The 13633-nt window shown below is 45.0% G+C and overlaps 1 protein-coding gene across 1 annotated transcript; it reads left to right on the top strand.

Annotated features, from left to right (window-relative positions):
- Nucleotides 1–452: 452 nt before the first annotated feature.
- Nucleotides 453–1223, top strand: LOC101603276 (coiled-coil domain-containing protein 90B, mitochondrial-like). The gene is made up of 2 exons (XM_045148344.1): nucleotides 453–766; nucleotides 866–1223. The coding sequence occupies exons 1-2, from the start codon at nucleotides 453–455 to the stop codon at nucleotides 1221–1223; spliced, it is 672 nt and encodes a 223-aa protein (XP_045004279.1).
- Nucleotides 1224–13633: the final 12410 nt, after the last annotated feature.

Raw genomic sequence — 13633 nt, 5'->3', positions numbered from 1 at the left:
TGTTTAAGCTCAATGGCTCAGAGGTTAAAGGGGTTTGCTTGAAAAGTCTGACAGCCCAGGTTCAATTCCCTAGTATGCACATAAAGCCAGATGCATAAAGTGGTACTTCGATTAAAGTGGCTGGAGGCCCTGGGACGCTAATTCTCTCTCTATATATATATCTCTCTCTCTCTCATTAAAAAAAAAAAAAAGTGGGCTGGAGCGATGGCTTAGCGGTTAAGCGCTTGCCTGTGAAGCCTAAGGACCCCGGTTCGAGGCTCGGTTCCCCAGGACCCACGTTAGCCAGATGCACAAGGGGTCGCACGCGTCTGGAGTTCGTTTGCAATGGCTGGAGGCCCTGGTGCGTCCATTCTCTCTCTATCTATATCTGCCTGCCTCTTTCTCTCTCTGTCACTCTCAAATAAATAAATAAAAATGAACAAAAAAAAATTTTTTTAAGTAGTCTCAAGAACATGAGGGGTCGCTGGCTGTGGCAGCTCGTGGGCCCCTCTGGAGCGGGGGACAGCTGGGCTTCAGCTCCCCACCAGTGTTTCTCGAAGGCCCTGCAGAGAGATTTCTTGACCACCACAACTAAGGAAGGATACCATAGGAGACCAGTGGACATAACACCTTTAAAACGAAGGAAACTAATATTTGATACTCATGCATTGGTTCAGGACTTGGAAACACATGGATGTGACAAATCCCAAGCTGAAGCAATTGTATCAGCATTAACTACCTTATCAAATGCCAGCCTGGATACTATCTATAAGGAGATGGTCACTCAGCTCAATAGAAAATAACAGTTCAACAGCTAATGGCTCATTTGGATTCCATCAAAAAAAGTATGGTCATACTAGAAAAAAAGTGAATTTTCAAATCTGAGAGCAGAGAATGAGAAAATAAAAATTGAATTAGTCCAAGTTAAGCAACAGCTGGTGCATGAAACCAGTGGAGTCAGCGCAGAGAATATGCTGGACATCAACCTGGAAAGGAGCAGAGTCACAGATATGTTTACAGATCAAGAAAAGCAGCTTATGGAAGCAAACACAGAATTTACCAGAAAGGATACCCAAACAAAAAGTGTTACTTCGGAGACCAGTAATAAAATTGATACTGAGATTGCTTCCTTAAAGACACTGATGGAATCAAACAAACTTGACACAGTTCGTTATCTTGCAGCCTCAGTGTTCACTTGCGTGGCAATAGCTTTGGGGTTCTACAGGTTCTGGAAGTTCAACTAACATTCCCTCCCTCTGCTGCCACTACTGACTTCTGAGAACCTAAGTGTCAGCTGCAGCAAAAGCTGACTCCAAAGTTATGCACTGGAGAGAAGTGTTTTAGGTATTTATTTTGTATGCCTTTATTATGTTGAGAAGCTAGTATGCAAAACCTGACTTATTTAAAATAGAAGAGCCTTTTGTCCTTCTTTTTTTTTTTAATTTTTATTAACATTTTCCATGATTATAAAATATATCCCATGGTAATTTCCTCCCTCCCCACCCCCACACTTTCCCATTTGAAATTCCATTCTCCATCATATTACCTCCCCGTTACAATCATTGTAATTACATATATACAATATCAACCTATTAAGTATCCTCCTCCCTTCCTTTCTCCACCCTTTATGTCTCCTTTTCAACTTACTGGCCTCTGCTACTAAGTATTTTCATTCTCACACAGAAGCCCAGTCATCTGTAGCTAGGATCCACATATGAGAGAGAACATGTGGCGCTTGGCTATGTTATCTTTTTGATAGTTATCAAAACACAATCAGCTTTCCTGTAGATAACCTCAGTTCAGTTCCCCAGGAACATAAGCCAGATGCACAAGGGGGCGCACGTGTCTGGAGTTCGTCTGCAGTGGCTGGAGGCCCTGGCGTATCCATTCTCTCTCTCTTTCTCTCTCTCTCTCTCCCTCTTTCTCTCTTTCTCTCTCAAATAAATAAATAAGTAAAACAGTTTTATTTTTAAAAGGCAGTCTGTTGGGCTTGCCTCAAAAAAAAATTATTGCTGGGTGTGTCTCATATGCCTTTAATTCTAGCACTGGGGAGACAGAGAGGTAGGAGACTTCAAAGCCAGCCTGAGACTACATAGTGACTTCCGGGTCAGCCTGGGCTACAGCCAGATCCCATCTCAAAGAAGAAATAAAAAGCTTTGCTTTGAGCAGCACAGCATCTGATGTCATCATTTGGTTAGTCATTCAACAAACAAGCGCTTATTGACCCAGGTATTGAGCCTACATACAATAACTAGTATGCAGGTTCACTCACTGATAAATATAGCAACTTTAACTCCCAAAACCAAAAAGTGAATTATTTCACCAAACAACTGTCATAGGAAAGCTGGCTATGATGGTTCCTGCCTTAATCCCAGGTCAGCCTGGGTTAGATCAAGATCCTACCTTGAAAAACTGAAAACAAACAACAATAATAATAATTAATTAATTAATTAAAAAGTAAACTGCCAGGTGTGGTGGCACACTCCTTTAATCCCAGCACTTAGGAGGCAGAGATAGAAGGATCGCTGTGAGTTCAGGGCCACCCTGAGACTACATAGTGAATTCCAGATCAGCCTGGGCTAGAGAGAGACCCTACCTCAATAAATAAATAAATAAATAAATGAATAAACAAACTACTTATTCTCAGAGAAAATGTGCCCAGGTATCAGGTGTGGTGGCACACACCTTTAATCCCAGCATTCGGGAGGCAGAGGTAGAAGTATCACCATGAGTTCGAGGCCACCCTGAGACTACATAGTGAATTCCAGGTCAGCTTGGGCTAAAGTGAGATCCTACCATGAAAAAAAAAAAGCACTGCAGAGATGGATCGGCAGTTAAGGTGATTGCATGTAAAGCCATTCTCCAGGTCTCATGTAAGCGAGATGCACTAGGTAGCACAAGCATCTGGAGTTTGTTTGCAGTGCCTAGAGGCCCCGGCACGCCCATTCTCTCTTCTCTCTCTTTCCCTCTCTATCTCAAGCAAAATGTTAAAAATAAAATAAAAAACCAAAAAGAAAGAGAAGGTACTCAGAATAAAAAATGGAAAATTATGCCAGCATGGTGGTGCATGTCTTTAATCCCAGCATTTGAGAGGCAGAGGTAGAAGGATTGCCATGAGTTCAAGGCCACCCTGGGACTACATAGTGAATTCCAGGTCAGCCTGGGCTAAAGTGAGACCCTACCTCAAAAAAACAAAACAAAAAAAAGGGCCGGGCATGGTGGCACATGCCTTTAGTCAGCCTGGGCCAGAGTGAGACCCTACCTCAAAAGAAAGGAAAATTACAAAACTTGAATGTATGTATTCACCTGGGCCTCTAGGCATCCCTCCTGATTATTCCTTATCTCTGTCTTGCCTTTGGTGTGTTTGTCTCTACTATGATACCTCACTACATTCCCATAGCAACCCTAACTTCTGTAGCTATCCACATCAAAAAACAACTGTTTTACAGGACTAAGTTGCTTATCCCTGTTGATCCTCACGAAGGCATAATTGGACTGTTAAAATATATTTTTTTTTATTTATTTGAGAGAGAAAGAAAGAGGCAGAGAGGAGAAAGAGAATGGTGCGGCATGCCATGGCCTTCAGCCACGGCAAACTCCAGAAGCATGAGCCACTTGTGCATCTGGCTTATGTGGGTCCTGGGGAATTGAACCTGGGTCCTTTGGCTTTGCAGGCAAGCGCCTTAACTGCTAAGCCATATCTCCAGCTCCAGTATTTTTAATTTTTTTTTCATTTTTATTTTACTTGAGAGAGAGAGAGAATGGATGTACCAGGGCCTCCAGGCAAGGCAAATGAACTCCAGACATGTGCCACCTTGTGCATCTTGCTTAACTGGGCGCTGGGGAATTGAATGTGGGTCCTTTGCTTTTTGCAGGCAAGCACCTTAACCACTAAGTGATTTCTCCAGCCCTGTTGTCAGTATTTTGAGTAAAGAACTCTCTGAACAGTCAGATGGAGTGCTCAGATCATCCATAGCTACTGTTGAAGGAGGATGGAAGAAATCTAGCTTTCTTATTTAGGCAGCTTCAGTTATAGGTTGAGGCTCAAAAAGAGAACCAGGAGATAACACCCTACCTTCCATCTGGCCCTAACACGAAAACCCGAGCTTGGCAGAAACGGAACTCTGATAGAGAGTGGTCCACGGCGCCCCCTGCTGCCCAGTCTAGCGTGCAACTAGACAGATGGCCCTGGATGGGCTGCTGCAGGAACCCACCCTCTAAATTCACCAACCTGTTAGGTGTTCCCCTTGCCTATAAAGGCTCCTGTCTTCTTCTTGTCCCAAACTCCAGCACCTCAACTCAGGTCCTCTGTGCTCTGCTCTGCATTGCTTCTCCGCTCCGCCTGCCCACCTCTCTTCTTTGGCCACTAGGACACCCACGAGAGTTCGGCTTTCCCCACATCCGGCCTGGCTGGGCATCGCGGAAGAGCACAAGACTGTTTCTTGGTTTGGGCGGCTCTTCTGCTTTTCTGTGCTTTGTAGTTTCAGGTAACTTCTCTCTTTGATTACATGCGGGATTTTCCTCTGGTTTCTGAATCTACCATATCGCGAGTTCTTCTCAAATTTCCCTCCAGAAACTCCAAGATTCTACTTTTCACCTGCCAGCACCTTTAATCTCTCTTTTAAAACCTCAGTTTCTCTTAAGTCCACATGCTTGCAGCTCTACCCAGTTTTTCCCTAAAAAAAAAAAAAAATCTCTTAAATGAACCTTATAAGCTATGCACTGTTACCACACAAGAGCGTGTTTTCCTAAACCTCACAATTTGTGATTTTTCCCCCTCAATAAACTTAATAATTCATAATTTAACCTTCTTGAGTCCGTCTTTATCAATTTTTTTCTTAAAGATAAGACAGAACCTAAAACTTGGGGTTCATAAATTCTGGGATCCCCCTCCTGAACCCTAAAATTCTACATCACTGAATGACTGAATATAGATCTGTGTGGGCTCTCACCATTTTGCTCTTAGGCCTCTCTCATGGAGAAGCTGTGAGGCTAGGCATCCTCAGCAGAACTCTTCTGAAACAAGGTGATAGGAGTTCAGGAAAGTCTTTGAACCTCAAACCCTGGGTTCGTGTCTACTTTTTATTTTATTTTATTTTTTATTTACTTATTTTTTTGGTTTTTCGAGGTAGGGTCTCACGCTAACCCAGGCTGACCTGGAATTCACTATGTAGTCTCAGGGTGGCCTCAAACTCATAGCGATCCTCCTACCTCTGCCTCCCCAGTGCTGGGGTTAAAGATGTGCGCCACCATGTCCGGCTTACTTTTTAAAAAATATTTTATTTTTATTTATTTATTTGATGGAGAAAGAGGGAAATAGAGAGAGAGAGAGAGAATGGGCACACCAGGGCCTCCAGCCACTGCAAACGAACTCCAGAAGTGTGCATCTCCTTGTGCATCTGGCTAAAGTGGGTCCTGGGAAATCGAACCTGGGTCCTTTGCCTTATTAGGACACCTTAACTGCTAAGCCATCCCTCCAGCCCTTGTGTCTACTTTTAACCAAAGAATTAAATAAAATAAGAATGAGAAGGATAATTATTAAACGATTATACTTATATAGGGAAGTATAGAACCGAGGGAAGAAAAAATGAACATATCCTCATGGCCTGAGCACCCATGTGGTGGGCCTGGAAAAACCATGCAGAGGACAGAAAAGAAAGTACAATGAAGGCCAAGCATGGTGGTAGACATCTTTAATCCCAGCACTTCAGAGGCAGAGAATTGCTATGATTTCAAGGCCACCCTGAGACTACATAGTGAATTCCAGATCAGCCTGAGCTACACTGAGACCCTACCTCGGAGGAGGGGGTGGGAAGACTATTGGGTTTGCCTCAAAAAAATAAACTGTCAGATTATTCTTTGATCTCTAGCAAGTGCAGACCTTCCTGCCTTTTTACTTTCAGCGGCCCAGGCACCTAACTGCCTAACAAAGCTACCTGACTCCCTCCCTCTCACTTCCATTGCTGCTCAGAGCGCAAGCCCGCAGCAACCCGGTGGGCCTCCCTTGCTAACAGAGAGCTCTGTGCCTGGACAGCCACACCTCTGCAAAAGCCACGACGGGGTTACAGAGAACTCAGCTGTGTGGCACACCGACGGTCCGCTGACAGGAAAGATAGTTGTCACATGAATTGGACCTGTGTGAACTGTGAGAAAAATACCTGTAGAACTTCAGAGGAGAGGAAATGTCAGCTGGAAGCTGCTAGAAATTTTTCTAGAAATCCACTAGCCCTGTATAGGACCAGTTAGAAAGAGCACAGGACTGGGCTACATTACCCCAGCAGTTGCAGCCTGCTGGAGTTTGGACAGCCCTGTAAAAGAGGAGGTGACATGGAGGGACAGTGTGACCAAAAGGACAGGTCTATCAGTGACCACCTGCAGAGATAGAAGCAGAAAGAGGTGAAGGATTTCAAAGGAATCAAAGAAGAGATGTTATGTAAATGGCATTGTAATTCTTAAAAAAAAAAAAAAAAATTGGGTGGGGTTGGCTGGAGGAATGGTTTGGTGGTTAAGGCACTTGCCTGCAAAGCCAAAGGACCCAGGCTCGATTCCTCAGGACCCATGTAAGCCAGATGCATAAGGTGGTGCATGCATCTGGAGATTGTTTGCAGTGGCTGAAGACCCTGACACGCCCATTCTTCCTCTCTGCCTCTGTTTCTCTCTTCCCTGTCTCCCAAATAAATAATTTTTTTTAATTTTTTTTTCCAAGGTAGGGTCTCAGTCTAGCTCAGGATGACCTGGAACTCACTCTGTAGTCCCAGGCTGGTCTGGAGCTCACGGCAATCTTCCTACCTTTGCCTCCAAGTGCTGGAATTAAAGGTGTGCACCACCACACCCAGCCCTAAACATTTTTTCATTTTTACCTAGGGATGGGAATTTTGTTTTTGCATGTGTAGTGTGAGTGTAGGGTGTGTATATGTGTATTCAGATGCACACTTGCAGAGGCCAGAGGCTAACACTGGTGTCTCTTCAACCACCTGTGAATTTATTTGAAACAATGTCTCTCTGAACTTGGAGATGCCATTTTTCACAAACCCCAGTGATTCTCTCTCTGTGCTCCCCACAGGACTAGGGTCATGGACATGCACAACCATACCTAGCTATTTCCATGGATGCAGAGGGATAGCGCTTAGAGCAAACGAGGCCCTCTCGGGCCCAAATTCTTTTGTGATAAGCGCTCTTAACCTACTGAGCCATCTCACCATCCCCTGGGTTATTTTATTTATTATGTATTAACCTTTTTTATTTTTATTTGAAAGAGAGAGAGAGAAAGAGGCAGATAGAGAACTGGCACACCAGGGCCTTTAGCCACTGCAAATGAACTCTAGACACATGCGCCACCTTGTGGGTCCTGGGGAATTGAATCTGGGTCCTTTGGCTTTGTAGGCAAGCACCTTAACCACTAAGCCCTCTCTCCAGTCCAGTATTAACTTTTTTTAAGGTGTATGTAATGGGCATTGGGAGAGAAGGGGAAGTCACTGTCACATAGCTAGGCCCTGCTTGTTCCTGCCCACCAGGCTCGGCAAAGTGTTGATGAAGAAAACTCACATCTCTTTGACACCCAGCCTCCAAGTATGCCCACCCAGGAGCAAGCCTCCTTACAATCTGTGCAGACCTTTGCAAATTAGTCCAAAATAAGACCTTGGAACAAAAAAAAAAAAAAATTTTTTTAAAGACGGGCATGGTGGTGCATGCCTTTAATCCCAGCACTCGGGAGGCAGAGGTAGGAGGATCGCCGTGAGTACGAGGCCACCCTGAGACTACAGAGTTAATTCCAGGTCAGCCTCAGCTAGAGTGAGACCCTACCTTGAAAAACCAAATAAATAAATAAATAAGACCTTTGGAAATCCATTATATCTCCAAGTTGAAGGGTGTGGTGGTTTGAATTAGGTGTCCCCATAAATTCATGTGTTCTGACTGCTTGGTCCCCAGCTGGTGGCAATTTGGGAATTGGAGCCTTGCTGGAGGATGTATGACTTCGGGAACCAGCTTGAGGGTGTTATAGCCAGCTTCCCCTTGGGAGTGTTTGGCACACTTTCTTACTGCTGTTGTCCATGTGATGTTGGCCAGGAGGTGATGCCCAGCCTCTCTGCTCATGCCATCATTTCCTCCTGCCATTATGGAGCTTCCCCTCAAGTCTGCAAGCCAAAGTAAACCCTTTCCTCCCACAAGCTGCGGTTGAGTGTTTGTCCCAGCAACGAGAAAGTAACTGCAACACAGGGTGACTGATTGCAACAGCAGCTGAGTCCCAGAGGTGGAGCAAAGCTCGGGGAATTCGAGAGAGAGAAACACTGAGAAACCTCAGTGGTGGCTGCATAGTAGACTCAGGTCTAGCAACTGCATGCATTTCTTTTGTGTTTGTGTGTATGTTCATGTTGTTATGGGGTCCGGTATGACACAAGTAAGACCACTGACTCAGAATGTGAGGCAGAGTTTTATTGGGTTAAAAAAGATAGAAAAGAAAAAGCAAAAAAAGAAACCAGGTCTGCATCCCAGAGGTCTGGATCTCAGGATGCAGCCCTGAACTGCTAGGAGTGTCAGCTTTTATTGGAGAAAACCACAAGATGTTCATGGTAAAAACAGGACGGAAGTTAAAACACAAAGTTAGGTGGAACTGAATCAAGAAACATTCTATGCTAAGTAGTCATAAAGGTATTCAGAAACAGAGAGGTACATGAAGGTCATGGCACATTGCACTGAGGGGGGGGTCATCCCATTTCTTAGATAACAGAAAACAACTGCATTTTGCAATAAGACCTGTGATGATGATTCCTGAAACTTCTCTCCTTTATCTGTCAGGAAGATCAGCTTGGGTGGTGGCCTCCATTATGTGTGCCTAAAGGCAAGGGCTGCACAGGAGGGTGTTGACCAGGTCTACTGTGTCCCTTTATGGTCCATTTTCCACTGTGTATGTATGGTATTGTGTGTTTGTATGTGTAGGCCAGAGGACTACCTCGGGGTGTCATTCCTCAGGTAACATGACCTTTTTGTTTTCTTGAGATAGGGTCTCTCAGTGACCTGGCACTTGCCTAATTAGAGTAGGCTAGCTGAACAGCAAATCCCAGAGATCCAGCTGTGTTCACCTCCCCAGGAGTGACATTGTAAGTGCATGCTACCACACCCAGCTATTGTGAGTCCTTGGCTTGGTTCTGAGACTTGCTTTTGGGTTGGTTGCTTTGGAGAAGGCATTGGTTTAATTACAAACAAAGTTGTGCATCCTTTCACACATTTCCCTGCACACGTACGTACTATTTTATCTTATTCATGAGGAAACAGGCTTGTGGACTAATTTTGTTCTTGTTGTTGTTTTAAATAAGTTTATTTTAATTTATGCATTTCTGAGAGAGAGAGAGAGAGAGAGAGAGAGAGAGATAGGCAGGTAGAGAGAGAATGGGCAAGTCAGGGCCTCTAGCAGCTGCAAGTCAATTCCAGATGCATGTGCCCCCTTGTGCCTCTGGCTTACATGGATCCTGGGGAATAGAACCTGGGTGGGTCCTTCAACTTTGCAGTCAAGCACCTTAACCACTAAGCCATTTCTCCAGCCCTGTGGTTTTTTGTTTGTTTTTCAAGGTAGGGTCTCATTCTAGCCCAGGCTAACCTAGAACTCACTATGTAGTCTCAGGGTATCCTTGAACTCATGGCAATTGTCCTATATCTGCCTCCTGAGTGCTGGGATTGAAGGTGTTTGCCACCAGTCTGGCCTCAGAATCGTGATTTGAAAAATGGGATTTCCTGAAGCCCAAACCAAGAACTGAAACCGAGCAGGTACGCCCCCCAGTGGATGGAATTCTCACTGCCTGGTTCTTGAAGAACATGGAGTAAAGAGGGGAATTATTCAAGTCCCATGTCCCCAGCTGAAATCTCCTTTCTGACCAGGGTCATCCCTGCTGTTTGAGGTTAGGGATGGAGAATTCACACACAAATCCTTGATTTCTCTGTGAGTGAAGTCATTTTAAAGTTTCTCAAAGAAAACAAAATACATTTGTCTGGAGGAATGCTCAGCACTGAAATATCTCTATCACACCTTCCAAGGCTCAGGGTCCATTGTGGAAGGGTTGCCGAAAGAATGTAAGAGCCAAAGGAAGGGTAGGACTCCTTACAACGTGCTCCTCCAGACACAAAATGGCCTGAATATCCATGACCTCACAGAGCCTGACACTACCTACATAACACCATTATAATAGGAGGAAAAGATCATAACATCAAAATAAAAGAGAAGCTGGGTGTTGCAGTCCGGTTTTCATTGCTGGTGAAAATCACCCAACCAAGAGCAGCTTCTGGGAAAAAAGAGGTTTATTTTGGCTTACAGGCTCAAGGGGAAGCTCCACGATGGCAGGGGAAAACGATGGCATGAGCAGAGGGTGGACATCACCCCCTGGCCAACATAAGATGGACCACAGCAACAGAAGGGTGTGCCAAACACTGGCATGGGGAAACTGGCTATAAAGCCCATAAGCCCACCCCCAACAATACACTCCCTCCAGGAGGCATTAATTCCCAAATATCCATCAGCTGGGAACCTAGCATTCAGAACACTTAAGCTTATGGGGGACACCTGTATCAAACCACCACATTCCGCCCCTGGCCCCCATAAACTGATATCCATACATGATGTAAAATATAATGCATTCAGTCTGACTTTAAAAGTCCCCATAGTGTTTATCAATCCCAATGATTTTCATACATCCCCATAGTTCAAGATCTTTTAACTGAGCCATAATAACAAAATATAACCTCAAAAAACCCATAATGGCACAGAGTAAATATTCACACTGCAAAAGATGGCATTGGGCATAGCAAAGAAACATTCAACCAATACAAGATTTAAAACAACCAGGGCAAACATCAAACTCTGTAGCTTCAAGTACAGCAACTCTAGCCAGTGACAAATCTTCAAGTCCAATAATTCTAACCAGCAACAAGTCTCTGGCATTCCAATTCCACCCCTCCAGCTAGGCTACTCACAGTCCTAGGAAACTTCATCGGGGCCGGCAGCTCCTCGGCAGCCATCTCATGGTCCCGGCATCTCCACTGAGTCTCCATTGCAATCCACGGTTCATCCTCATGGCCCCATGGGGTCTCTATGCAAGCAACCAGCAAACCTGCTTCACACTGCCCATGGCCATTTCCAAAACACATGACCGTGTTGCAAACTCAATGACCCTCTTTCCAGCATTTCTTATACTCCATGATACCAGGTAGGGGGCCAATTTGTTAATCCAGGGGGTAATAAAGCAGACTTTGAAGAACAGGGCACTCCTTGAGCACTCAGGCTCCTTCAAAAGAGTCGACATTCTTTCTGTTGCCCCAGCACAGGTCAGCTAGCCCAGTCCCAAAGGTTGTGATCTCTCAGTTGCAGCTGAATGGGCAGCAGTTCACCCAAAGATTTTTCTTTTGTGCCATATCCCTCTGCACACACCAGTTCATTTCTATGCAAAGCAACCCTGCACAACTTCTCAGGACATGGGCACAAGAGCAAACTTCTCACACAAACTGCTAGTCCAGTCCAAGCAAAGCTCTTTCTCACCCTCATAAGCCAAACCTCACGTCCATAGTTCTTACTGCCTTCAGGTCTTGCAGCTCAGACCAGAATAGTCCATCAAGCTGTACTTACAGCACTGCAAGGCATCTCTTAGGCCAAGGTTTCAACTCCTTCCACTTTCCTCTTGAAAATCAGCTCCAAAAGGCCGAAGCCACATAGTCAGGTGTCTAGCAGCAATCCCACTCCTCAGTACCACTTTACTGTTGCAGTCCAGTTCACATTGCTGGTAGAAATCACCCAACCAAGAGTAGCTTCTGGGAAAAAGAGGTTTATTTTGGCTTACAGGCTCAAGGGGAAGCTTCACAATGGCAGGGGAAAACGATGGCATGAGCAGAGGGTGGACTTCACCCCCTGGCCAACATAAGATGGACCACAACAACAGAAGGGTGTGCCAAACACTGGCATGGGGAAACCGGCTATAAAGCCCATAAGCCCGCCCCCAACAATACACTCCCTCCAGGAGACATTAATTCCCAAATATCCATCAGCTGGGAACCTAGCATTCAGAACACTTAAGCTTATGGGGGACACCTGTATCAAACCACCACACCGGGCCTGGTGACACACGCCTTTAATCCCAGCACTCGGGAGGCAGAGGTAGGAGGATCTCCATGAGTTCAAGGCCACCCTGAGATGACAGAGTTATTTCCAGGTCAGCCTGGACCAGAGTGAGACCCTACCTCAAAAAAAACAAAATAAAAGAGAGACTGATTGAGAGGGGGAGGGGATATGATGGACAGTGGAGTTTCAAAGGGGAAATTGGGGGTAGGGAGGAAATTACTACAGGATATTGTCTACAAATATGGAAATTGTCAATAAAAAATAAATTAAATAAAAAAATGTTTGTCTGTATGCATGTATGCCAGTTTCCCCTTGCCAGTGTTTGGCACACTATCCTGTTCTTATGGGAACCTGACTGCAACAGTAAAGTGGTACTGAGGAGGTGTCATTTGCTGCTAGACACCTGACTGTGTGGCTTTGGCCTTTTGGAGCTGATTTTCAAGAGGAAAGCTTTGTGGGAAGCTTTGAAATCTTGGCCAAAGAGATGCCTTTCAGTGCTGTAAGTACAGCTTGATGGAATACCTAGTCAGAGTTTAAAAGCCTGAATGCAGTAAGAATTATGGACTGTGAGGTTTGGCTTATAAGGGTGAGAAAGACCTTTGCCTGAACTGGACTAGAAGCAGTTTGTGTGAGAGGCTTGCTGTTATGCCCGTGTCCTGAGAACTTATGCAGTGTGGCAGTGCATGGAAATGAACTGGTGTGAGCAGAGGCATATGGCACAGAAATGAAATATTTGGCTGACATTTCTGCCCATTTGGCTATAATTGAGAGATTACAACCATTGAGATTGGGCCAGCTGATCTGCCCTGGAACCACAGAAAGAATGTAGACTCTTTTAGAGGGGCCTTAATGCTCAAGGAGTATCCTATTCCTCAAAGTCTGCTTTATTCCCCTCTGGATTAAGAGACTGGCACCCCACCTGGTACCATGGAGTATAAGAAATGCCTGACTTAGCTTAGCATTTTTTAAAAATATTCTTATTTATTTGAGACAGAGAGAATTGGCATGCCAGGGCCTCCTACCACTGCAAATCAACTCCAGACACGTGTGCCACTTTGTGAAGCTGGCTTTACATGGGTACTGGGGAACTGAACCCAGGCTGGCAGGCTGTGCAAGCATGGGCCTTTAACTTCTGAGCAATCTCCCCAGCGCCGGCTTAGTGTTTTCCAAAATTTTTATTTGTATACACATGCCTCTGTGTGTGTTTGTATGTACACACACACACCAGAGGCCCTGGATGCTCCAGATGAATGGTAGCTGGAGAATTGGTAGGCTTTGCAAACAAGTTCCTTTAACCACTGAGCCATCTCCCCAGCCCCTAGCTTGGCATTTCTGTGTGCGTGAAATCTTGCCACATATGTGAGGCTTGAAGGAACTCAGATCTCTAAAACTTTAGAACTCAAACCTAGGAAGGAAAAGTACCACTTACTACCTGACTGATATAGTCTCTCTCTCTCTCTCTCTGCACACTGCTCCCCATCTTCAACTGGCTATGTACCTGTGGATGCTTTTGAACTCTTGATGTTCCTGCTTCTACCTCCCAAGTGTAGGATC

This window comes from Jaculus jaculus, chromosome 4, assembly GCF_020740685.1.
Source record: "Jaculus jaculus isolate mJacJac1 chromosome 4, mJacJac1.mat.Y.cur, whole genome shotgun sequence".
Taxonomy (NCBI): Eukaryota; Metazoa; Chordata; class Mammalia; order Rodentia; family Dipodidae; genus Jaculus; species Jaculus jaculus.
Note: the sequence above shows the minus strand (reverse complement) of the source record. Positions and strands in the feature narration are given on the sequence as shown.